Source organism: Anas acuta, chromosome 2 (genome assembly GCF_963932015.1).
Source record: "Anas acuta chromosome 2, bAnaAcu1.1, whole genome shotgun sequence".
Classification (NCBI taxonomy): Eukaryota; Metazoa; Chordata; class Aves; order Anseriformes; family Anatidae; genus Anas; species Anas acuta.
In genome coordinates, this window is record NC_088980.1 from 44,015,636 (window position 1) to 44,043,441 (window position 27,806).

General features: G+C 41.2%; 1 protein-coding gene across 1 annotated transcript in view; it reads right to left on the reverse strand.

The window, feature by feature from the left end:
• Positions 1 to 26,100, reverse strand: part of SNRK (SNF related kinase) — a 41,286-nt gene extending 15,186 nt beyond the window's left edge. Inside the window, exons 1-3 of the mRNA XM_068674483.1 lie at positions 25,846 to 26,100; positions 13,338 to 13,436; positions 11,313 to 12,006 (exon numbers count right to left, since the gene is read on the reverse strand). Coding sequence (XP_068530584.1) covers positions 11,313 to 11,901 — 589 coding nt within the window. The 5' untranslated portion in view covers positions 11,902 to 12,006; positions 13,338 to 13,436; positions 25,846 to 26,100. The remainder of the gene's footprint in view (positions 1 to 11,312; positions 12,007 to 13,337; positions 13,437 to 25,845) is intronic.
• Between the last annotated feature and the right edge of the window lie 1,706 nt (positions 26,101 to 27,806).

Genomic DNA, 27,806 nt, shown 5'->3' on the forward strand with positions numbered 1-27,806 from the left:
AGAACCAGTGCATCTGCAGGTGTTTGAGAAAACGGAAGGGTGAGGCAGCACAGGAAGCACCAAAATAGCGTCAGTAATACGAACGCACAACTTGAACTGTTTAAACCAGCACGGGGTAATTTTACTCAGCTATAAAAATCACATTTTTCACTCCTCGCACCAAACAGTGTAAAAAGGATGGCCCTAAGTGTAAAGGAAGTGGTTAAAAAAATGGGAGGGAAACATTAAGCAAGTTTTCAAAGTAAATTGACTAAAACCACACAAAACCTGCACGAACAGTGGAAAAACAGAACTGGTTTGTAAGAACTGCATCGGTCACGGGTGTTTCTATCACAATTACCCAGACAGCTACATGCAATCTTAAACAAGGATGTCGGTTTGCAAATTTCCAGCATCCAAATCCAAGGTTTAGATGCTGAAACCTTCAGAGCAGATTTTCCAAAATAGGAGGTGATACTCACATATCGTTTTGAAAGACTTAACAGACCAACAATTAAATGACCATACAGTACATGTAAAAAATGTTAATGTTTATACCTGATTTATTAGTCTTAAGTCATTCTATACACATAAAAAAATAATTCTGTCTCTATGCTTTCCATTTTCCTCCACTGGAAATCCAAAAATGCGTATTTTTCAAATAACTTCAGAAAAATATACAGCAAAAAAGGTTTGGAGAAAAAAGAAAGCATGTTCTTCCAATAAAGACATGGGGTTTTGTTGTCCCTTTAATATAATAATAGTACATTTTGAGAAACCCATGGTTTCCAGAATAGCACCATTTAGCTAAAGACAGAGGCAAAATTCAAGGTCTTGAAGAATAGCTGTCTTTGAGACATTCGTAAGAGTTGAATCTGAGATTTTTTTTTTATGGTGCTTGATTACAAAATTTTAGTATTTCCCCAAATGATATACCAAGTCACACAGAAATGCTCTACCATACTGCTTTGTGCTGCTATAATCAGAGCTCCTCTATTATTCATTCCTGTTCATTATGAGAGAAGTGTGTTCTCTGGATCCCAAGGAACGTAGGGAAGATGGAAGCTGTTTGAATGCAACTGATCAAGTGTTTCGATCAACAATTAAGTTACTACATTGTCCATTCTTGTGCTGGTACCCTGCTATTGTGAATTCCTGTTCACATAGGAGGTAGAGCAAAAGAAGAATAGGTCCTGCTGCTGGGGGGACCACTTTCAGCAGGCAACCTTGATCTTTTATTTCTAAATCCCACAAAGTGCTCTTGGCTGCTACAAAGGGAGAAAACAATATCAAACAAAGTGAAAGCATCAGTCAAGACCTCATCAGTCAAGACCTCCTGCTCTGATTTTGTCAAAAGCATCAACTTTGCCAAGACAGTTGTGCATACAGACCAGAAAGATGTTGGGGCAGCAGCAAATTAGGAGCCCGACATCTCATCAAAGCAAGGTTTCCAGAAAGAACATCTGTTATTAGACCCACTAATAACTGGGGAAAGAAGAATAATAACTCAAAGGTTTTAGGTATAGAAACTTTTCTTTAGATCTCCGCACACTTCCAAAAACATACTTCAAGGGTGGCCTTCACTTAAAGAAGAAAAACGTTCTTAATTTTATATAACTTGGCTCAACTCAGAGGAAAAATCCCAGCTAAGACAGGTTACTGTTTGCACATTATTAGAAGCTGCAGAAATACATTTAAAAGCAGAGAAGAAAACACATCCCTAGGTAGAGTGGCACTAGTTCACCAAGGGTTGCACAAGCAGAGTCAAAATACCCCAAGGAGAAGACAAAACTACATGGGAAGGATCTGCATGTAGAACAACACTTGTTTTTTTTTGGGACCTGTTACATGAGTTACACCAGTAAAATAAAATCCACTTGCAGTTCAATGTAAATATAGTTTTTTAATTTTATAGTTTTGAAATATAGATATTGAAGTAAGTTTACCAATGGGTAACTTAACTAGATAATGGAGCAGGGTGGGGTTTTTTTGTAAGCACAACTCCTTGGCTTTGGCTAAGTCAACAACATTTGTAGCTTACATTCCTTCATCCTCCCAGAGGTCACCTAATTTAGTCTCTCCAGAAAATGGATGCAAAAAATAGAATTTATGCCTGAGGTGTTGCATGCCTTTAGCATATTTAGGTGCAAAACTTCAAGTGAGGGTGCTGAAGGAAGACACATGACTCTTGTGCACTGCAGTTGCCAAAATCAGGGTCTCTCTTTCAAAAGCACAGTGAAGATCTTCAGATGTGAATTAGTCTTTAAAAATCAGGCACTGGGAGCTTGAAATCACCCTTGCCATGCCCTGAATGAAATGAGAGATTAGCCTTTAAAAGCATTAGCTAGCTAACTGCACTGGAGGGTATCTGTTTTGAAAGCTGCTAACTAATGTTGCTCAGGAAGGGGCTGTTGAAGCAGGATTCCCAGAACCATGACAACCAGGGCTGTGTACACGCAACTTCCTTACATAACACGAAGTCACTGCCATGGAAACCAAACCACGTCACCGGCTGCCTGTGCGACGCCTGTCCTCACCGCCGGGCAGGCAGGCAGCTGTTTTGTCCAACGAAGGACAGCCACGCTCATCTGCACAGCCACCGAGCAGGGCTTCGGCATTTTGGGCATTTGTTGCCTTCTGAAGTTTGTGATTTAACCCTAAAATCAGCACTGTGGATTTCAGAAAGTTACAGTTTACAGAGGATCCTTACAGCTTCAGTCAGATGCTTGTCACGTTTTATGTATGCTCTGTGAATTTGTGATCGTCAGAAGCTAAATTTCCATGCCCCTTTTGGAACGGGCAGATTTGCATTTAGCTACACAAACCGAGTCCATTTAATAAAGTTGTTTACTTCAGACCTGTAGTGGAGGAAGTATTTTTTCCAGCTTACACAGCACATATTGTTCAGTTGCTAAAACAGACCTTTCTGCAGGAAGCCTTCTTCTTCAGAAATATGAAATATGGATTTAGTTGGCTGTTAAAATAAACACTCCAGTGACAGCTGAACATCATAGTTATCTTCCACGAGAAGCCATTTCATTCAATAACCAAAGAAACTCAAAAACCAGCTTTTATGGAGAGGATACGAATGCTTACATGTTTATTTTACCACTGCAAAGGTATCTACAGCCTGTGGATAAATGCAGGCTGGAAATGGGCCCAAGAGCCAGCATCAGGGACAATTCCTGATGACATTAGTGTCCTCACCACTGCTGCTACAACCTCGTCAGAGGAAGTTTGTGGGAGAAAGCCCAGTCCGGGGAGACCTGTAGAAGATAAGCCTTGAATGCTGATAATTCAAGGCTCTTCCAGTATCATGTTTTTTTTCTGTGCAGAGCTAAATGTGAAAAACTAATGTAAAAACCACACACATCGTTGCACTCTAGGCATCTTCAGGGTTAGACAGCAACTGGGCAATTTCTGAAGCCTGTTGTTTCTAATGTGGACACAAACCCTCATCCTGAACTACTTTATTTGGGTTGGAATTTAGGAATGGAACTTCCAGTGGGCTCAGGAATAGGTCTAGACTAATAATTCACAAGGATAACAGTGGTAAGCGTGCTTGCTACAAACTGAAATTTAAGATTTTCACGGCATAGGCTATGGAAAACAGAATGGAAACTCGCATTTGTAACAACTTCAGATCATTGCCTGAAAAGCCGAAACATAGCTTCAGAGTAAAAGTACACAACAAACACTGCAGATAGATTTTTATATGCTTGGTGATAAAAAATTATACACTATAATAAAGGGTAAAGCTTGGGATCATAATGCTAACTGGTTGAACGGTGCCTGTTACATCAGTGATATATTTCTGCTTCAAAAGGATAAGAAAAGTATTTCCAGCCCATGATAAAAAGCTTAGAAGATTTGCAACACATCCATAAAAAGCAGGAAAACAGTACAGAATAATCCTGTGTTAGCAATATCAACATTTCTGTGCACCCCAAGTACTTTGACACTACTATATGCACAGGCAAATCTGGAAGATGATCAGATGGGACAAAATATAAATTTGAAGAGTGTGGGTAAGGAAGGAAGATTATATTTTCTGAGGATATTTAATTTTTAGTGTTTGAAATATTCTCCCGTTCTTTAACTTTTTATGCAAAAGACTCTGAATAAGCTCACACACTGACCTCCCCGGCTTCCAGAGATGCAACTGTCTGTGGCATCACCACAGCACTCAGCTATTTTTTCTTCAGTCTTTGTAAAATGGGATTTATTTCTCCCTTGCAAAAGACTGAGGCAGAGATCATCTGCAATCAATGCCAACCTTTCCAAAATTTACAGGCAGAACTGTGTACTCTCCCTGTCTTAAAGCACTACAAATCCAATTAGTGCTATTAGAGCACAGAGCAGACAAGAGAATCAAGAGAAATCTTTTCCTTCCCCTATCCCTCAAAAAAGAGAGAGAGCATAAATACCAAATTGCATTTAGCAAATTATTTTCATAATTAGCTCATCTGTCTGATGAAACAGTCTGTTCTATATGTTATTTTATTTGACTAAGACATAATCATCAGTAACTGGTCTTATCTTTGGAAATTATTTCTGTTTTCATTCAGTTTGGCAACTATTGCTTATTTTTTCCCCTCAAAATAATCGTCTGCGTTCTGCTGATTGCATGAAACTACTGAAGACAAACTGTTGATGTTCTTCATTAACAAACCAAGGAAACCCACACGAGCAGTAAAAGGTTTTACTGCACACACGTCACTGCCTTTACTCCAAAATAGCCTGTTTCACCGATTCATCAGTTCTGCATTTAGAAATGCATCCTCTCTTCTGGTTTCTGTTGCTTAGCCACATCTCTGAAGTTACCGAATCTACAGTAAAAAAAAAAAAATTAAAACCAAAATCTGCTTGAACTTTCTAACACTACCACTCCAGAAGAAAGTTAGCCAGGATAAAAAAAACAGAAGTATAAATAGTTAAGTCTATATTGAAGTCTATATAGCACATACAACTTATATACACATTTCGCTGCATTGCTTTAGTACTTATATATTAAAAAACACAAAGACTTCTGATACCTATGATATCCTTCATACTTTCCAATCAACTGTACCATCTTTTCCTCAAGGTTTTAGCTGTACGTTGCATAATTTATGCTTTATTTACAAAAATGAACATCTTAGTACAGCTCTGCACATGAATGATTAAACAAGCAAAACTCGAGCATCTGGTTTGTAACTCAGTAGTACAGCACTGATTTAGGTCCCACCAGATCCGTGCTGCCAAATTAGTCAGTCATGGGCTGAATGTAAGTAATCTGAATCTTTGTTTGCAAGAGATATGAAGTGAAGCTTCCAGTCTTGTGGAGATCGTATTTGTCATAATGGATTCTTTCTCCACAACAGCAGTTTGAAATATTGTGAAAACAGTCCTCCTGTGAGCACGGGGAGATGACTAAGAAGCATCTCCTTTCTCAAGCTGCAGTTTATTTGAGGCTAGTAACCAAAGTCTATCTTGACAGCATCTCTGTACTTCCACTCGGGGAAGTTATTCTTTGCTTCACCCAGCAATTTATTTGTGAATGCATTAAAGGACATACATTAAGTAATCCAGAATGGAATACAAATTTTATTTCATAAATATTAGGCAGCGTGAATAATTGTAAGTCACATGGATTTACTGAGAAGTTATCATAACCACAGACTTGCACCCTTTATTATAGCTCTGTCACATCGTAACTTCACTTCTGAATACAAGGCTCCTCTACCTGTAGCATAACCCTCTGACTAATTTGAGGCACTGAAGTAATTTTCTTGTCAATAAAGCAATTAGATTGAGGGGACAAAAAAGCAGAATCAAAGTTAGAATCAAAGTATCACCTAAAAATTGGACTCCCCTTTCATTAAAAATAAAGGTTACTAGCTGCATGCTGGCATGGAACAAAAGTATATTCTTTGTTAACATGACATGAGCTTGCTAAAGATTTAAGCTTTCTTAACACACACTACAACCAATTCTCTAAATTAGCCCCTTCTGAGAAGTACAAAAAGCTCATTTCTGCTCATTTTTCCAATTTGACTCATTTCTTCAGCAGTGCAGCATGAGGAGCACAGCACAGCAGGGAGAAGGTAGAGCAGCCCTGGCCACTAGCACAAGAAGAGCACAGACAGCAGCACTGCAACACACAAGGTGCTCGCATCAAGCCCTGTTTTGCTCCAAAAAGCATTTCAGCCTGAACAGTTAGAACATGTTATTTTCCTGGAAAAAAAAAAAAAGCAATGGCAATACTACTTGATGAATGACCCCCATTTTCAGTCAAATGAGTTTCTCTTGCCTGGAACAGGAAGATAAATGAGCTAGGCTGAGCTGATCTAACCTAAACTTGCTTCACACTAAAAGGGGGCAGGTCCTATCACCTTCCCCCAGAACTCTGGAAGCTCCCATCGCTTCCTTTGCGCCAGCTCTTCCACTCAGAAGAAGTGAACAAGCCACTCCATTTGCTAACCTGGTAGAAGTTAAGACTGCAGAAAAATGTAGAGTCTTCTGCCAAATTAGCTAACCAAATCAGCTCATCAAATGGTCAGCAACACAGAGTGCAGCACAAGGAGAGGCAGCTCTGCACTGATGCAAGCAATAACAAAAGGGGAAGCCCTCCTATGCTGGAAGCAGCTATTTACTACGGTATTTCAGCTTTCTGCACCATCAAACCTTCAAGCTCACTGTATAATGTATCCAACTACCAAAACACATTGCAGTGTAACATTAAAAAGGGGGGTTTCAAAACAAAACAATCAATGGAAAGGAGTTTTTGCTGCTTATTTCTGTAAAGCCTGGCTATGATCCAATTCCGAACATACTAAAATTCCAAAAAGCTGTCAAGTATGTGGAGTGATTCAATACCACGTACGGTTTACAAACCTCTTACTATTTTTTTTTCCCCTTGAGTCAAGTCTGTCAAATCTTATATTCAGCATTTTTATAGGGTAAGAGGTCACTGTACACAGCCACTGGGCATTATGCCTACATCAGCCATTCAGTTTGTGAATAAAGTGCTATATGCATGCAGAAACACCAGAATTAGCTCCATGCAGGCCAGATAAGGTCACCAGGATTAATTAGCAATGCTCAAGCACCAGGTAAACCTGGCTGGAGCTCTGAAAGACCAAACACACTCCAGGAAAATAAACTTGAAAGAAGGCAGCAAAGCAGATTTGGACTACAAAGTCAACTAGCACTGAGTTCGAGTAACTATAGTATTGTTAGCCACGTGTTTTCATGAAGAACTTCTTCCCCCATCCTCTTTGCATTGCTGTGAGGACAGGACAGCCTGCAGCACTGTAGGCACCATCATCAATTATTCACTGCTATTTGTGTACTGCAGCACCATTTTAGAGGCCTACGCTCAACTATGCTAAATAAACAGTCCCAGTCCTACCATCTGAATTTGCACATTTCTCATCCCCAGAAGGCTGAATTTACTCTGCAAACGTTGCCATGCGTCTACGAAATGAATACCTGGCTAAAACAAAATCCTGCCAGAAGCCTCAGTGCCTTCCAGAGTTACTGTAGCCTACACAGCACTTACCATTCGTAGAGAGTCCAGGCAGTTAAAAGAGATCTCACTCTCCTCTGAAAGAACCAACTAAACTGAAAAGCTAATTAAACAACCACACGGAAAAGAGTCGATTTCTGCTTATTTAATGATCCGATCTTTGCTGATGCTGGTAGAGAAGTGAAGTAAAAGTATTACCAGAGGCATGCCCTATTCTTCCTCATCTGCAGCTACTTTTCACCACTGCTGGGGTTTGCTGGATCACCACTGACCCTGACAGAACGGCAATCTCATCTAAAGCAATCCGTCTATTTGATTTATCAGATTAACTTTAGGTGCAACACGAGCCCTCTCACTTTTCCCTGACTAGAACAAATTTTAACTAAGTGTGAAAACAACATGGGAAACTACAAGCAACAGAACTTCTCATTATCTAACCGAGCTTTTTGGAAAGCCCTGAGAACATATGATCATTACCTAATACTCTTCTTGCATCACTTTAACTGCAGCCTTAAACACAAAAGGAAATGACAGACCTAAATTACCTAGGCTCTTTTTCAAGTGTGAAAGCTTTTAAGTAGCTTCACAAAGGGGAGATTAATCTCTAAACTAGCTGAAACAGTTACTTTTCATAAAGCAAGCTTCTCCATAATATTAAGCGTATAGCTTAATAAAAGGCTTGCCCTGAATATTTCAGCTCTCTGTAGCAACAAAGTGTAAACAGTTTTTTTTAGTCATTCTAATATTATCCAAGAGACATGAGAAAAGCCATTTTTGTCACAAAGTCTCTCGCAAGAAACCTACATACTATTTTTTCTTGATACATTTTTTTAATGACAATTTTACATAAATGCAAGTGTTTTTTTTTTTTTTTTAATTATCATGAATGGAAGCATACCCTAAGATGAACAGAATATAAGCAGAGCAATTCTTTTTTAATTACTTTGGCATTTTAGTAAATTGAATTGATTATCAAGTGTGCAGATGCTTGCAAAGAGGCAGGATCATTCAGTCACACTGAGAAAGCATGACCTCCTTTCTCATCAGCAGCCAGTTTTAGATTGGTCCAGCTATAATGTAATTTCATTCTAACTGGTGAAACCTCTTTGCTATTGTCAGTCATTATTCTTGAAATATGAACAGCCCAACAGCTGAATGAGTTCACAGCACTTTGACACTATTTCAAGCTACATAAACACACCTTGCAAACTACTAGCTCAGTAACTGGTAACTGATATAACTTTTTTAAAATGTCTAGTTCTGAATTTATACATACTTGTAGTCCTCTAGCAATGACCTCATCTTTGCATTACAGTTTATCTTTGCAGGTTAAAATAAAAGTTTGCACAAATTTATTTCTCAGTTGCAGGACTAGTAATAAATTCCCCAGACATGTATTCTTGTAAGATTCTCCAACTACAACTCTATTTGAATGAGAAAAAGAGGGATTTAAAATTTGTTTTCGTTTTTTCCACAATGTTTGCATTAAAAATATGCAAATAAGTCATATTTAGAAACCTTACATGGCGTATCTTACCTTGTCACCCACGGTTAGAGGGGAATATTCAGACTGTTCAAGGTCATTATCTTACTGGCAAATCAGAGTGAAAATATGAACTATCAAAGTTTACAGTAAATACTGCCCTGACAACCCTTTCGTAGTGCATTACAAAGTGGTGAAAACTGCCACTAAGAAAGTAAGAAGTACTGCAATCTGCTGACAAGGATATTTTAGTACCTAGTAACTGGGACTGTACACTGAGGAACAAACAAAAACTGCCCAGTGCTAGTTATTTAAAAAATCTGGTAATTAGAGCTTAACTAGCATTACTAAACGTAAGCTAGAAGAAATTCATTTTCACTTAACTTCTACTGTTCACATCAATCCACCATCTATAAGACAGACTGGTAGATAGATCCACCTCTATCAATTGATTCAAATCATTTTCTTCTAGTACTATCACTTAGAAGTTTACCTAACTGCTTACAGATTCCTCTACGAAACATTTTGTGTGATGTCACCATTCTTGCACTTATCATTAAGAGGTCCAAAGTGTGCTTCATTAACTACAGAATTCAATTTGGACCATCTGGTCAAAGCTTTTAGGCTCAAGGCAGATTTAAACTCTTCAATTTAGCTTTCCAAGATAACTAGAAAATCTCTCAAAGCAAAGTATCAAAAAGATAGCTCTTCAGACAAACCCTAATGTTTCTGTATTTCAAGTAATGCCCTCAAATACAGAGCTGAATAGAGAGATTACACTACTTTACCATTTGTTTCTAAAAGTAACCCTCACAAATGTTATAGTTGCATTGCAGTTGCCATTTATTCAATACTAACAACTTTTTATATGTAAAACTGCGGTAGGACAACAGATAATTTATCATCATGGAATACGAAATGCAGCATCAAAAGCTATAAACTTGAAAAAAATATCAGAAGATGACCACTTAAAGGTAGCATCCCAAGTTTCCGTGTCTTGTTCAGACCTTCAAAAAAAACACAAACCTATTTTAAGCTGCTATTCCTCCCAAGACCCCATCCTCCATGGATTAACTGTTCTCGCCTACTGGCTACATGGTTTTAAGGAGCGAGGATACATTAACCTATGTATAACCCAATTCTTCCCAATGCCTCCAACCCCCCCAAATCCCCATACACCCTTTTTCTTTCAAGCATTTTCAGTCAGGCAGAAATATCAAAATTTCAGGTTTTGGCTCATCTTCTGAAATTTGACTGCTACATTTTTCAAGAAATAATCCACAGAAGTATAGAATACAGAGAATAGAGTATCTAAGAAATGCTTTTTCCCCATCTAGTTTCAGAGGCCACTGCAGTCAGTTACAATCACACTTTAGAAGATTCTTAAAAAGACCTAAAAACACTGAAGAACTCAGGAATTAGGATTTCTGTTTTGCCACTGATAAAACCAGAACCAACTCTTCTAAAACGTTTGACTTCAAGTAGAAATAATTTTTCAACTGTAGCATCAACATGGATTTGCAAAACCACAAACAAAGAGATGTCACATTCCTAATTATAGCACATTTGAGAAAGTACTTTCAGGTCCAGAAATCCCACAGTAAAATATCTATTCAGAATTAGAAGCCATGAAATGGCATTCAAAAATTCAAGCAACAATGGTAAAATTTAATAACTAAAAAAACATTAAGTGTAAGGCAAGAATGGTAGTTCAACAGTGTACAGGAACACCTTGTCAGCATATACAATTATTTGACCCTTTATCAAGTAGCTTAACAAAAAAAAAAAAAAAGCAACTGGAACTCACTCAGTATTCCCAGTTCTCAAACAAGAAAAGGGCAGAGGGAATTGGGTGTTAAAGCTCTTGTTAGTTTCTTGTCTCCTTGTTTGAAAGCTAAAGTCCATACTTACTGCAAATAGATTCCTAGCACCTTACAGCAGAATATGTAAGCAGTAAGAATGTCATTCTTATATGGCTCACCTGAATGACAAACTTTGTCTGGGAGGATTTTTAAAAAAATAAACACTTTTAAGAAAAGGAGACATGCCCTCTAACGAAGTACAAACATAAGCATTGCATTCACCTTGCTAGAGAAGTCATTTCCAACAAACGCAATTGCATCAGTTCCTATAAAAAGAACTTCAAGCATTTTTTTGAGAATTTTTGAGTATCTCCTCTAGAGATGCTCCAACACTAAGTCATCTGTAATTTGAGTGATAAAATATTAATTCTTGCCGATTAGCTGGCTTCCACATATGGCATTCTCTTGAAACAGGAAACAGAGTGGTACATCGTGGTACTTAAATTTAGATTAACAGTTGAATTCAAACAGGACATACCCACTGCTGGTGCGTCATACTCATCCCCAAGTAAAATTTCAGGCGCAGAATATGCAAGAGATCCACAGCTTGTGGTGAGCTTCTTTCCAGGCTGAAATTTGTTGCTGAAGCCAAAATCAGTTAATTTCACAAGTCCTTGTTTTTCAAAGAAGACCACATTCTCCGGTTTTAAGTCTCTATGAACTACATGCAGTTTGTGGCAGTATGATATAGCGTGAACTATTTGAGCAAAGTACTTTTTTGCCAGATCCTCATTCAGACCTTCTTCATGTTTCATGATGTAATCAAACATATCTCCTCCATCGCCCAGCTCTAAGATAAGATAGAGCTTCGTCTGGGTGTCAATCACTTCATACAGCCGTACAATATTGGGATGCTGCACTAGTTTCATGCACCTAACTTCCTGAAAAAGATGTCCAGTAGCTAGAGTATCCAGCTTGGTCTTGTCAATTACTTTTACTGCTACTTTTTCACCTGTGAAGACATGTCGAGCAAGTTTGACCACAGCAAAATGGCCTCTGCCCAAAGTTTTATCCAAGTCATACAACCCTGCAATTTTTCCATCATATCCTCGTTTGAAGCCCGCCATTCTGTTTCAGAAGATGAAATAATGTTTAAGCTCTTTGGAACTGTGATCTTTTCATATAAGAGTATCTGATGCAAATAAATAGTCCATTGTCACTGCCAAGCACACCTGAAAAAAACAGAGACAAGATTATGTACAGGTATGAAAAAAAGCAAAATTGTTATTCTGTAATTCTTTTAAAGTTACACTGGCATGCAATTAAAATTACTGTAATTATTATAGTTTACTTACAAAATCCTTCAAGAGTTTTTGCAAAGGGTTTGATAAGCCACACTGTGGTGACCAACAGATTTAAAGTGAGTTTCAACAGTGCAATAATGAAAATTTCACCAAAGCTGGATGGCATTCATGTTCTTGAACTAGAAACCTTGCAAGCAACACTTAAAATCAGCACTATAAAGACAGAGCCAAAACCTACAACTTTTCTGGCTACTTTAGAAATCAGCTGGGCAGCACAGAATATTGACCAGAACATGCTTGATTTATTTTAGATTTTGGCATACTCTATTGTGTTGCAGCATGAAACAATTCTCTCCAATACAATGTTCTGAGGGCATGACTTTGGACTTTCACCTTTTCCCTTTTAAACAACTTTCTGTTTAACAAAGCTCATACTGACATACCAGAGTAACAGAATGAAATCTTGTATGTAAGTTTAAGCACTAACAGTTAATACCGTAATTACTGCAAATGAACAAAGCTTTACAAGCTGAAATGAAACATCTGGGTTAGATGCACGTTTATTGCAAAATATATGTATTTCATATTTTGTCTAGAGTTATAAAAATTGGTGATAAGAAGGTTGTATGTAGGCTGTCTATGTTCAGCACTCCTGGGAATGAATCAGGATGAGAGGAAAAAGAACAAGAACAAAGCAAAAACTCAGGAACTGAGTTTGTGCTGAACTCCTGCTTACTACTTGATCTGACAGTTAAACAAGCAAGGGCCAATTTACAAAACATTCACATTCAAACCCGTTTTAGAAGGTTTTATGTCTCTCTGACATTTTATTTCACACAGAACTTCCCGAAAACTTTTCTTACATCTTTAACTTAAATTCAAGTTTAACAATCTGTAGTTATCAAAAAGCTAACCATTCATCCCACATTGAGTACAAAGCAGCTAGAAATATGAAAATTAGATGGCTTATTGCCAACTCAATAAAACACAGAAAACACAGCTCTTTATATTTTTTTTTCTTTAGAATATATTTTCTCTGTTTCAAAATGGAACTTCAAAAAGAAAAGCTCTGAAAAGGAAGCTGGCAAGCCAACAGCCCCTGACATTAGCTATTCTCAAGTCAAAAATGTAAGCACTAGATTAAAAACACTCCTTGCTAAACAAGTTATTTCACAGGCAGTAAACTAATGAACCTGGTTTCATATGGATTCAATTACAAGGGGGTCCTGTGAGGATTCTCTGATGTTTAACAAGCTCACCTTACTGCTTCTCTCAGCTGGAGTCATGGTATAACCTCTTCTCTATCCAGCTGTCTATTTCCACAAAGTCCGTGGGAATTCAGTTCAGCACCTCCACCCCTGTAAAATTTGAATGAAATCAATCAACTTCTGAAACCTCACAACTGAAGCAAAGAACAGAGCAAGTGCAGCTATTACATAAACATTGCTGGTGGTTTGTTTTTGTTCCTTTTTTTTTTTTTGGGGGGGGGGGGGGGGGGGGGGTGAGGAGGGGAGAGGCAGATGAAGGGGAGAATATTAATCAAGCTTTAAAAAGAAAAAAACTTAATTGGCTTGCGTTACTGTAGCTTTCTACTCAGCTATTAAGCACCACGCTTCCAATGCTCCTACAAAAAACAATTCTATTTCACTTAGAGATGCCATAGCATGAAAATCTGGCACTAAAGTTACAAACGAGTTTTCTACACATTAATTTTTTCTATTGAAAAGTTGGTTTGGATTTGGCTTCGCAAGGTATATATGGGCAATAGGCACCCATAAAACTAGAATGAGTGTCCAAAACTTAAGAGCAATAGTAAAAAAAATGAAGAGCTTCCTAGGACACTTGGGACACAGTCATTCAAATCTAGAGCCTCCCACTGGAAAACGAAAACAAAAGTCTGTTTTTCAAGTCATGCACAAAACATTGTCTCTAAGACACACCAAGTTTATAATACGCTCTCTAACCCAAAGCAAACCTATCCTTATTCATGCAGAAAGGTGAAGTACTGCTTTGAAACACACACCACATATTGCAGCACATACCGCATACGTGAGCGATTAGAACTGAACCTCATAATACACTTGATAAGCATGCCTAGAGAACTCCCCTCAAAAATATTAGCCTTCCTGTAACTGCCAACAAACATGGGCTTCTTCTCAGTCTACTTTATGACCACCTATCTGGGTGGGACTTAGATCAATGGGAATGTAGAAAGGAAGCAAATGTAACCCAGAGGAAAAAAAAACACTCCAGAAATACCTGAGAGGAGACTGAAGAGAAGAAACAAGAGGAGAAAGGGTTGTTCTGGTTTTGTTTTAAAGCTAATGCTCTGAACAACTCCTGTTCAATACCAGGGGAACCTCTAAACAGATGTTGTCCCAATACAGGAAAAGAATAACTGCACAGAATAGCCCCCACTGGTTGGGAAGTTGTGTATCAGGCTGAGATTACTGAGTCAGGGAGCTTGATTCTGTACTCTTTCAGAGAAAACAACCACCTTTGTATTTTAGTAACTGCCCTTCATGGTATTAAAATCACACACCAAGGGGCTTCTCTGCACACAAGAGCTTTAAAGGACTGAAGCTCCAGTATGGTTGGGGTATCTGCTTTCCAATACATCCCATATCACTAGCCTTACAGAATTTCCCCTACCAACTGAAGCGTATTATACCATCCCATCTTTATTCCAGAAAGTACAAAGCTAGATGAAAATGTGCTACATTAGACCACACATTGAACAGTTTCCCATTAGAGAACGCACAGGGTAGAGCAGAGGACAACAGCAAACGTAACAATGAATAATGAAACCCTACTTATCTTTATCAGATTCAGAAAGCTTCTTTACAGATGTTAATAATGCCTGATGGATTCCACCCCCACGCATACAGTGAAACCAGGCAGGTGCTTTATTAAAGCATGCAATTTCTTAGCATCAAGAACATCCTGCAGCAAGTTGTTTAATAACTTAACTATGGGCTTTGAGAAGAACCACTTCCTCTTGTTTGTTTTCAGTCTCCTGATAATTTGTGCATCTTCTCATTAACTGTCTGTCCCCAAACCAGAACTATCATATCCTTATTTACCTTGCCTGAAGCAACTCACAGGCTTAGCTTCCTTCCTAGCTTCAGCTCAACCTTGTCAGGTCCAAGTTTGTCATTCCTTTTGCAGAGGTCATTCCATAGGCTTTAGGGTTCTTCTCACCTTCCTCTAAACATTTTGTGTTTTGTTCAGTACTCCTTCCTTAGAATTTCTTGGGGTTTTTGTTTACACTGCTGCTGAGTACTCACTTTGTTTTCATACATAATGCTTTATTATAATTCTATCATATTCCATCATACTGACCTGACCCTCAAAACACAGGCTAAAAAAAAAAGTCCATGAACACATGTAAACATCCTAACCTTAATCTGTATGAAGCAACTGGAAAACTGTGCCTCACCCCACTGGACGACTCTAGAGTCTCAATCCTAAACAGACTGCAAGTATTTTCAAAAAAGTAAAACTAAAATAAATGTAAGAACCATCTCTACCACACCTTAATCACTGCTTATAGATTAAAGAAAAGCAAAAAAGAAAATTACAGAGAATCTTTTTAACTGCCGCTAGGACATCACCCATCCCCACGCAAAGCTGTTTTTGCCCGTAATTAATCCTATACTCAATACCTTATGCTTAATTATTTAACAGTTTTAGAACCCTTAAATTAAAGAAGTAAAAGCTGTGTCATAATACAATAAACAGCCATTTGCTACGTAATAGAAGCTTCCAACCCCACAAACTCCAGCACTCAACTTATTACTGGCAGAGGGAAGGGGATAGAGCAAATCCAGGCAGATGTCACAGAAAGTAACTTGTCTGAATTTAAGTATCTACAACACTCAGCTGTAAGGAGAAATTCGTACATGATTACTTTGTTCACTTGGCACATTTTCAACAATGTTTGTACAAACTCAACACACATCTCTAAATGACAGAATACACATAAACATTAACCTGCCAACAAAGCCACAGCAAAAATCAGTTAAGTTTAAGCCACGGAGAAATATTCAGACAGTAATCAATAGGAGAAAAGCTTACTGAAATGGAAGCTAAAATACACTTATTAATGGTGCAGTCCCATTAGTTGAAATTAATGCAGATTCATTAGCAGTTTAACATAAAGGCTCAGTAACAGACCAACTAACTCTTAATTCTGTGGGTTTAAAATAAATCTTCAGAGATAACGCTCCCACAGCTGACCACAGGGATGCCAGACAGACAGTTTGAAGTAAACATACCAAAAGTAAAACTTTTTCAACAGGAAGTGGGTACAAACTAATCGATATACATGTACTGCATATGCATACAAACCTTAAATACAATTTAAACCTTAAATACTATTTAAATATGCTAATTAAGAGATTGCAGTTCTTGTATCTATACTTTTCAGAGCACTGACTGTTGAAACGTAAATTTTCCTTTTAGCACTACCATTACCTGCCAGAGAATGGATTTCTTTCTTTCAACGTCTCACTACAGTAAGAAAGCAGCATTTTGATGGTACTTATGGATCAACTTTTGGTCCAGTTACCCAAGATACCACCTTTAAAACTGAAGCCAGCTTCTCTTACCCTTTCGTTCTTTTTCTTGCAGTTGTCTCCTTAGTTACATCAGTCGAGTTCTGGGGGCTAACTATAAATTCAATCACCCAACGCTTCCAGATATAACACATCTGCTACCATCACACTCCAAAAGAGGGTTAGTTTAATCACAGATCATTTCAGTGATCCAGTTTACAACGTGACCTCTTGCACACTTTTACCAGCACAACTGAAGAGGCTGCACACTGCAGCAGCTGAGAGAAGGCAAACTTCAACCAGACATGCTTTGCCAGCAAACCAAGCCACAGCCTGAGGAAAAATATTTGAGAGCCAATTATATCACAGAAAATATTTGACCAGGTTTCTTTTAATTCACATTATCTCACTTTTTTTTTTTTTTTATAAGTTGTTTTGTCAGCATTAGCATTTGGGTTTTCTAGTCGGTGAACTTACTGACCATGAGCAGCATTTAATCCAGGTGGCTAATGTTTTCAAAATGCAGCTTTCCCTAATTCTGCCAGCATTCAGCTACACCCCTGATGCTCATTTCATGCCATGTAGACACATACTAGTTAACAGATTCAGAATGGATCTGTCTTTCCACAGATGTTTGTAAGTTGTCATCAGAAACAGACCTGAGGGTGCTGTCTGACAGCCAGCTGAACACCAGCCAGCAGCGTGCCTGGGTGGCCAAGAAGGCCAATGCCATCCCGGCCTCCGTCAGAAATCGTGTGGCCAGCAGGACCAGGGAAGCAAATGTCCCATTGTCCTCTGTGCTGGTGAGACCACACCTTGAGCACTGTGTCCAATTTTTTAGGTAAGAAGGATAGTGCCTTGCTCAAGCATGTGCAGGGAAGAGCAATGAAGCTGGGGAAGGGACAACAACTGGGGTCGATCAGCCTGGAGAAGAGGAGGCTGAGGGGGGACCTTCTTGCTCTCTACAACTACCTAAAAGGAGGCTGCAGTGAGAAGGGTGCCTCTTTTCTCAAGTCACAAGCGACAGGGCACGAGGCGATGACCTCAAGTTGCACCACAGGGGTCGAGATTTGATATCAGGAAGAATTTCTCCACAGCAAAGGCGGTCAGGCACGGGCACAGGCTGCCCAGGGAGGTGGTGGAGTCCCCACCCCAGGGGTATTTAAGAGATGTGTGGATGTGGCGCTTCGGGACATGGCTCAGTGGTGGATTCTGTATATCCCACCTCACAAAGTACTGCAGTTTCTGTAACAGAGATTTGCAGCAGCAGTTTTATAATATCACATGCATCTTATTAAGAGACTTAACAACGGTACCGTGATTCAACCATCTCTGAAAGTGTATGAATAGATCTAATAGATCTGTTTAGAAAAAAAAAAACACACCAGTATGTTTCAGAGACATTAGCTCTTCTTTAAGCAATTCATCCTGTCCATAAAGTTTCCATTAGATTATACATTACAGGCAAGACCAGCCTAGTTCATCTTACCTTAATGTCTGTATTAGCTTCTAACTTTAGAAAACAAAGATTCAAGGCTCCATTTCAACAAAATGCTATAATATTATCAAAGCAAAAATTTCTCTCCATTATCAGGCTAACAGACATGAAACTCGAAGTAATCTTGACTGGTGCTCATCTCTCCAGCGAGAGACCTGTCCCCCCTCATGGCAAATGGAGATTCAATCAACGCAGATAGGAGCCTGTGATAAAACAAATCGCGCCCTAAAGCAGATAGCTAAATAAAACAAATGAATCATTTCTTAAGAGCACACATTTTCATTTTCTGTACCAGGAGCTTAGGACGAGTAGTTCTGTGGATGTATACATTATACACATCCACCAGACAGATTAAATAAGTTTCGCCGTCTGTTTCTCCTTTTGGCCTCTTTTGTCTCAGATAACTAAATAACTGGTATAACGCTGTTATTTACTAAATAACTATATGGAGAGAATAAGTCTTAGATTGCTATTCTACCTAGAAACCATAAACCAAACTTTGGCACAAGTTGCTCACAGAGATCTAGAAACAATTTTTTGAAAGCAACTTGCTCAAATTGTTAGAACCTGAGAGCGTATCACAGGAAACATCTCAGTACACAAACTGGACAAGTGTGTTTTTCATGTATTTCACTATTTCCTGCCAACATTAATCTGCCACCCTATGGTAAGAAACCTTCAGAGCCTAATCTATGAGGCTCTGAAAGCCGTCCACCTTTGTGACAGCGTGATCCACTGCTTATGCGTGAGGATAGCGCAGTGTGCCAATCGCCTTTCCTCACAGGGCTTCTGCTCGCCTTTCCCTTCATTCAAGGGAAAGCCAACACGCTCTGAACAGGAGCGAAGCGCTGCATGAGTGAACTGGGAAGAACGCACATGCTTCGTGCGTGTCACATGCTCCAAGAACTGGTCATAATTCAAGTCCTTCACAGTATATGAGACTTTTTAAGCCTTGTTCTACCAGATGTGTCTTGACTGAAAGGCACACTATGGGACGTGTGAACTGGAGCACCTGCAATCTGCCTTTGTCTCCACACAGGGGTGTCACGGCCCAGCAATGCCCTTCCTCCCCAGCCTTCCTGCCACCTGAGCCTTCCCAACTACCAAAGATACTCAAAGAGATGGCAGCAATCTGCGCCTGCCCTACAGCCAAACACTGCAGATCCAGCACAGGCTAGGTTTTACAGCTGAGCCCATGCTGCACCACAGCATACAAGCACATCCTCCCCTTCACTGATGACAAACCCCATAAGCTCTCCCGTTCCTGACAAGTTCCTCAACCCAACACTACGGCAGATTTCTCCAAGGTGTACATGCCTTTATTTTGTTTTCATATTAGGCCTCATCAGCAGCTCCCACAGCTGCAGCATTCATCTCATAGCACTATTACTAAAATGTCAAGACAGATCAGCAAATCCCTCTACCATTCGGCATGGCTATACCTAAGATGATGAGCAAAGGTAGGAGTTATCAAGTAGCTCTATGATCCGAATATAAAAAGAAGTCTTAACCTGCATTAATTTAATGGTATACCCTAGTTTTAAATAATTTCCAGAATTTTGCTCTGAAAAGGTACGAGAATTGCCAGCTGTTAATTAAAGTTTTGCCAGTAAGCATTTATGAAGCCTTCAGTAAAGAGTCAGTGCTTTATTTTAGAATGCATTGCAGGAACCAGAGCTACTGAAGCCTCTCTCTCTCTTCTTAGACCCTACACTAGAAATAAAAAAAAACAGAAGGCTAACAAATATGCTTCAAATCTAAGGCCCATTATTCAGTGAACAGCCAGATGTGTTTGGCAGGCCAATAAGCTTAATAAAAAAATTGCTCCTGGACCTATAAATAGAAGTTTTTTAGGGGCGGATATGATGCATGGGTGGTGTGTTAGTGTTACAGATTTGGGAGATATACGAAGCGTACTAGCTTATTTTGGAACAGAATTACAACAACCTGCACGACCTGAGAATTGAGAGCAAGACACTGTGATTCTCCCCCTCTCCTCCACTCTTTTGAGACCCCACCTGCAGCGCTGCGTTCAGCTCTAGGACACCCAGCACAAGAAGGACGTGGACCTGTTGTAGAGAGTCCAGAGGAGGCCATGAGGCTGCTCAGAGGGCTGGAGCACCTCTCCTGTGAGGACAGGCTGAGGGGGTTGGGGTTGTTCAGCCTGGAGAAGAGAAGGCTCCGGGGAGATCTTAGAGCAGCCTTCCAGTGCCTAAAGGGCTACAGGACAGCTGGGGAGGGACTCTTTGTCAGAGGGTAGAGTGATAGGACAAGGGGTAACGGACTTAAACTAAAAGAGAGTAGGTTTAGATTAAATATAAGGAAGAAAATCTTTACTCAGAGGGTGGTGAGGCACAGGAACAAGTTGCTCAGAGAATCTGTGGATGCCCCATCCCTGGAGGTGCTCAAGGCCAGGCTGGATGGGGCTTTGGGCAGCCTGGGCTGGTGGGAGGTGTCCCTGCCCACGGCAGGGGGTTGGAATGAGGTGATCCTTAAAGGTCCCTTCCAACCCAAACCATCCTGTGATTCTATGATTTGAGGCAGCTCCAATGCACAAAAATAAATAAAAAGCTTAAAAGAATATGATGTAAGATAAAAATTTGTTCTTTGATGAATGATCTCATTCTTAGGTGAGATATTCCCGAAGTTTTAGATCTACAGATTGCCATCAACCCTCCTATTTTCCTGAAGATAAGTACAGTCACATCAAACACGGTAAGTTTAAGCTTTCTTCTTTCACATGGGCTTACAAATGAACGGTAAATGGTTTGCAGAACACTGGGAAACAAAGGCTTGAAAACTGTGCTGTAGAAACTCCACAATACAGTTGATATCTTTGTAAAAATCATTTTCCATACAGTCAAGTGAACAAAGCTACTGGATCTAAGTTAGTCTTTCAAGGCACCCAATTTAAAAATTGTGTCTATTTCTTTTTCTTTCACAAAAAGGAGGCAAGAAAAGAAATGCAGACAACACTGAAGTAGGTATGCATTGCAAAGCAACGGCAAGATAACAGTGAGAGCATGACTGTGACCAAAGGATAGATGCCAAAGCTATTAAGGGGACAGCTGTGCTAAGAGTGATCAAACTAGGACCCACAGACAAACCATCATTAGTAACCACTGGCAGTGGTCCCAACTGCCTCTAGTTGTGAAATGTTTTAAAAGCCCAAGATCCTTTCATAACCATGCTGATAATAGCTACAGTTCACCAGGCACTTTCCGTTTCTAAGAGGAGGTAATACACAAGACAAATGCAATCTGCCCTATGGATTTGAGAACTCAGCAATAGCTTTACAGCATTTAAAGTCTTCGCACCAGCCACAGCTGCAAAAGCAGCTCATTTCACAGTGCCTGTTCTCCTCTTGTGCCTACTCTCAATGTCCAGCATGTGGCTAAACAAATAGAGAAGCAGTCCAAGAAATGCTAACCACCACCCTGTTCACAAATCAGGTGCTTCAGCAGTACAGGCCACTTAAGATCCAAAGCCACTCTTAAAGTATTACTGCAGAAGAGAACACCAGACCTTCCCCAATGATCATCTCCCCTAAACTGCCTTCTGCAAAGCAGCACGCAAAAGCATCTTTAAAAGGACTTGCTCCAAATTTCCTATCTGCTAGTACTTTTTTTTTAATCTTTAAAATCAGTTAGAAAACTTTGTTCCAAAAGCGTGACATCAGGTTATATAACAAATCAGTTTCACTCAAAGTTAGCCCTTTTTGCAGTAACTGTTGAAAGAAAAAATACTCAGCTATTGGAAATTAACGTGAACATCTTAGTTACGGATATTCATAAACCTTTCCAATCAAGATGTGATATCAAAAGTCTGAAGATCACAGAAACCAACAAGCTTTTCAACTATCTTCCAAGCAACAGAAGGAACTCGTGACAGGTAGCTGGTCGCCCGAGCCCAAGCAGCCAGCTCTCCAACCTTGATAAGCAGTACCCATTTAGCTTCTCAAAGGCTTCAACATGCTAAAGCTCATCACGTCTCTTTTTCCATCATTTTTTTTCAAAATTAACTAGGAACATGAAACCGATTAAGAAATTCTTTGCGTATCAGACAGAAGTCATTATTGTGATTCATGATGGTATCACTACCTTTTAGACAGGATTTTTTTTTTTTTTATCGTCATCATTTCCAGAAAACCTACCGCTGGAAGCTTCTTTAAAAAAAAAAAAAAAACGCAACACACAGACAAGTCAAATTTCTATCTCACCAATCTGAACTCTTTGAGAAAGACCTACTCTGTGCTCAAGACCTCTCAGAACTGTTTCACTCTTTTCAAGTATCTCTGCACTAATGTTACCAAATAATTTTCTTATGCTAGACAATAGAACAAAAAACATGAGCAAGAGCTCTAAATATCCCACCAGTTATCAATGAGTAATTAAAACATTAAGTCATTTTTGAAGAAGTTACCACTGATTAAACACCTAACATCAACTTTGTTGTTTGAATTCAGAATCACAAATGTGATTTTGGTTCTGTATCAAAGAGAGGAGAAAGCATCAAACACTAGCTCAAATGTTACGTATTCAGATGCAAATATATGCATATTGTTAGCATTAAGATAGCATTATTTCTATTAAATTTCTTAGGAACCATCTCTGAACTCAAATTCCAGATAGGTGCCTTTGTTTAGCATTACATCTGATAACATAAATATTAAGTACTTCAATTGACTTTATGCTGGCCTTTTCCATCCAGGACACAAACTACTTGAACAAACAGCACCTATCCCAACCTATAGTTCCAACATGCATGCCCCAGCATAGTTGCAGAGGATCACTGTACAACAGAGAGACTGCTTGTCTCAGAAAGTGATCCCACACTGTTTCACATTTTGCAGCCATGAGAACTGCACAGCCCTTTCTCCTCACGAAGTTCTTACCATTGGTGACTTAATCAACTTGTGTACTAGAACTCTGCCAGGGTAAGTTATCCTAGAATTGTATGTGAATACAGTTTTTCAAATCCTCTTAAAGCTCTTACATAACGTTGTTATGTGTATTAAAAACCAGCTACCTTACATTATTAGAGAAGCTGCAGCATTCCAGTTAACTGCTGGAAAGTACTGTGGGAAGGAAGATGTGCAGGACTTCATGTGTTACTACAGTTAACAGCTTATGCAATTTAATATTAGTATATTCATCATAAGCTGCAGTTCATCGCTGTATCCAGGAGGCAGTGTCCCTGATCTGAACCATGTTTCACTGTTATTTTTTTTAAATATGTATTTTAAGACATAATTAGAAAACTGTACCAAGTAAAACTGGACAGAAGTTTATGAACAAGTTTTACAGATAAACATTTCAGTGGATTTTTAAAAGCAGGTGAAGTCTAAGAAAAGAAATTCTTTATTTTGTGAGAGATTCTGAGAGGGAAAAACAAGCTAGCTACACCAGGATCCTGTGCCCTTGAAAGCAGGACAGGCAACAAAGCAAGACAAAGGCACTAGTTTGGCATTACTGTTCCTAGTAGGATAAAAAGAACAGTGATATACTGAAGGTATAGACTGCAAAATTACTCAAATACTGTATTAAAGGCAGAGAGGTTGAGCCGGAGAGGAGCCCAGGTTGTCCAGAACACTGCACAAGGAAGCTGACTACTGCAAGTAGACGGGTATCTGCAAAAGCATATTAACATGCAGCCTTAACGTGCTATTTAAAATAATCTGAAAGCAGACTATGCATCTACAGTGCAACAGGGAACAGTGACTGTGCCACACCACCCACACTGCATGGGAATATTAGTTCTCGTAGCAAGACAATTCAGGGAACGTCAGTAACCTGTGCAGAAATTTCTGTATCCAAAAATACACGCAGAGCAAGGCTCTATCTGTACCTTCCTGCTTCCCAAGTGAATAACAATAAAAGAAAAGTTTATCCCTAAGTTCATTTAAGATATCATTTCTCCCTTTCCCTATCTTTGTTAGAAGCCTCAGGCACGAAGCACCAAATTCACTCAAGGCAGTCAGACAGATGTAGAGTCAGCCACCTTGTTTACCAAACACTGCCCCAGCATTCAGCTTAGCTTCTCTTCCCAGTCACCTGAAGCACTGCACCACCATTCCACCCCTTTCCTGGCCATTTAGAATATTCAGGAAAAAAGTGAGACCAGACTGGACTTTCTTCCCTTTAGCTGTGACTGTTAAGTTCTCAGATCTGGGTTTTTCATCCACCAGAAGTAAAAAAGGCAAGTATTAGTCTATCTAAATTAACGTTTCAACGTTTGGCAAGGTAAAATTTGATTGCATTAGTTAGCAATGACCGTTAATGCTTGCAAGCTTGTTTCACGTTCCTTCTTGCTAAGGGTAAGCAACTGTACAAAAATAATCATCATCTCAATTCCCACTTTCTGAGATGTACTTAAAGGTATTTAAAAAAAGAAACACTCATTAACCCAGTTCTTAATGGTGCATGCCTTGCAAAAACTGCCTAATTCTACCCTAGTAATCATTTGCTTGTAAACACTTCCATATAGATTTTATTTTGCTGAGATTCATTAAACTGGTCCTTCCCCAGAGCCCGGAGATCTAAATATACTCATCATAAACAACTCCAAAAAGCAGCCTATATGACTAAGTAGTGACTGCACTACAGAGGGCAGGAGTAAGCAGATTTGCATGCAATTCATTCATGCTAGATGGCTCGAAGTCATACAATACAATTCAGCTGTTCCAGGAACTGCAATGGTACCATTGAGGAAACCACTTCTTTGCATATCTCCTCTTAACTAGCACTTGAAAGCAAGAGGGTCAGTCGGAAACTACCTGTGCATAAGCAAAAGCCCAAAGCTTTTTTGGATTTCCATACCCCATGTAAAGCTTTTCTCCTTCGCAGGTGTTCCGGCACCACTTACCAATAAAAATATCCGATGTGAAAATAGGTCACATATGTCCCCAACCATCCCCCGGCCAACACTGGCTTTTTCCCTAGTGGATGCTCTCCAATACTTTATTCAGCCTACTTCCAAAAAACACAAACATGCCACACGCATCTGTCCTTTAGCCATTCCCGAGCCCCTAAATCCACCTCAAACATCTCCAAAAGTCACCTCCCATGAATTCAACCGGCGCAGCACCATCTGGATGCTGAAACCCACCTGGCAGAAAGCACAAAGCCCTCTCCAGGACTTACCTACACTCCCCAGCCCCTGCTTACAGTAACCTGAAGGCGGTTCAGCGCAAATAAACGCATTGACAGGACGAGCACTGACAAAGAACAAGGGGACGCTGGTGTCAGGGAAAAGCCAGCAGCAGCAGCAGCCTGCATCCTCCACAAACCTGTTGGCTGAGCACCTGGCTCCAGAGGGGCGAGATGCACCGTCATCCCCCACCCTTTAACCAGGGGGGGGCTTTATTTTTAATTTCCCCTTAAAGCAACAAAAAACGAGGCAGAGATGAAGGAGGGGGGGGGAGAAGAAAGGACACACACACCCCAACCCAAACTGCTCTCCGGGGTGCCCCCACCACAGGGAGTGCCCCCACAGGGTGGGGGTGCCCCCACAGGGGGGTGTCGCCGTCCCCACATCCCCTCCTTCCCCCCCCACACCCCCCCACCCCATCCCTCTGTCCTCCACCGCAGCGACCTTCGAGGAGCGGCCCCCGCCGCCCCCCCCCCGTGTAAGGGCCCAGCCTCTACGGGCCGGGGGAGGCGAAGGGGAAGGGGTGAAGGGTGCTGCGCGTCCCCACCGCCACCCCAAACTTACTGCCTCCGCCGGCGGCGCCGTCTCCTCGGGCCGCCGCGCCCCGCGCCGCCCCCCTCATGGGCAGCGCCCCTCGGGCCCGCCCGCGGCGGGAGCGGCCGGGAGGCTGGGGAAGGGCTCCGGGACGCCTCAGGGTGCGTGTGGGGAGGGCTCGGCGGCGAGAGGAAGGACGGAGGGACGGACACAAGGACGGACGGACCGGGCCCGGCGCTGCGGCGGCCGCTCTGAGGCGCAACTGACAACAACGGCCGCGGGGAGCCGTTGGGGGGGGGGGGGGGGGGGGAAGGGGCGGGGGGGGGGAGGGGCAACGGGAGGCAGCGCCAGCCAGAGAGGAGGGGGTGGTGCGCATGCGCGGGGAGGGGAGGGAGGGGAGGGGAGGGGAGGGGAGGGGAGGGGAGGGGAGGGGAGGGAGGGGTGGGAGGGGAGGGGAAGGGAAGGGAAGGGAAGGGAAGGGAAGGGAAGGGAAGGGAAGGGAAGGGAAGGGAAGGGAAGGGAAGGGAAGGGAAGGGAAGGGAAGGGAAGGGAAGGGAAGGGAAGGGAAGGGAAGGGAAGGGAAGGGAAGGGAAGGGAAGGGACAGCAGTGCTGTTTCCCACCAACATAGAAGGGACCCCTAAGGATCATCGGGTCCACCTCCTGGCACCCTAAATTCTACCCAAATCTACCCAAAATTTTAGATCGTGTGACTAAAGTCCACAGTCCAAACGCTTCTTTAAACTCCAACAGACCTGGTGCTGTGACTGCTTCCCTATGGAGCCTGTTCCACTGTGCGACCACCCTCTCAGTGAAGAACCTCTTCCTGATGGCCAGCCTAAACCTCCCCTGACCCAGCTCGACACCATCCCCTTGGGTCCTATCACTGGTCACTAAAGACAACAGATCAGCACCTGCCCCTCCACTCCCCCTCGCGAAGAAGTTGTAGACCACAATGAGGTCTCCCCTCAGCCTCCCTTCTCCAGGCTGAACCGGCCCAGTGACCTCAGCTGCTCCTCATCCATCTTCCCCTCTAGGCCCTTCAGCATCTTCGTCACCCTTCTCTGGACACCCTCCAGCAGTTTAATGTCCTTTTTGTACTGTGGTGCCCAGACCTGCACACAGTACTCCAGGTGAAGCTGGACCAGCACAGAGTACAGCAGGACAATCACCTCCCTTGACCGACTAGCGATGCCGTGCTTGATGCACCCCAGGATATGGTTGGCCCTCCTGGCTGCCAGGGCACACTGCTGGCTCATATTCAACTTGCTGTCAACCACAACCCCCAGATCCCTCTCTGTGGGGCTGCCCAGTCTGTATGTATAGCCAGGGTTGCCCCGTCCCAGGTGCAGGACCCGGCACTTGCCTTTGTTAAATTTCATGTGGTTGGTGATCGCCCAGCTCTCCAGTCTGTCCAGATCCCTCTGCAAGGCCTTTCCACCCTCAACAGAGTCCACAACTCCCCCAAGTTTAATGTCATCAGCAAATTTGCTCAAAACACCTTCTAGTCCTACATCCAAATCATTCATAAAAACATTGAAGAGGACTGGCCCTAAAATGGGGGTCCTTTGAGGGACCCCACTGGTGACCATCCACCAGCCAGATGTAGCCCCATTTACCACAACCCTTTGAGCCCTACCTGTCAGCCAATTGCTCACCCATCGTATGATGTTTTTGTTTAGCTGTGTGCTGGACATTTTGTCCAGTAGGATCCTACTACAGGCCAGGGAGGGAGCCTGGCACGTGTGTCAGAGGGAAATAGCTGTACATTTAATGTAACGAAGGGCAGGGGAAAACCTTCAGCAATTGCACTACAGAAGTGCTCAGGCTCCTCAGTGCTAAAAGGTATGAGCAAAGCAATCGCTCAGTATCAGGAATAATGCAAGACTTTCCTCCAAAGATCAAGAGGAAAAAAAAAAATCTTTGAATAGCCAGGAAAAGGAGAGACTTTAAAGTGGTACATTGCGAAGTGTCCCTTTCTTCAAGTAGAAAT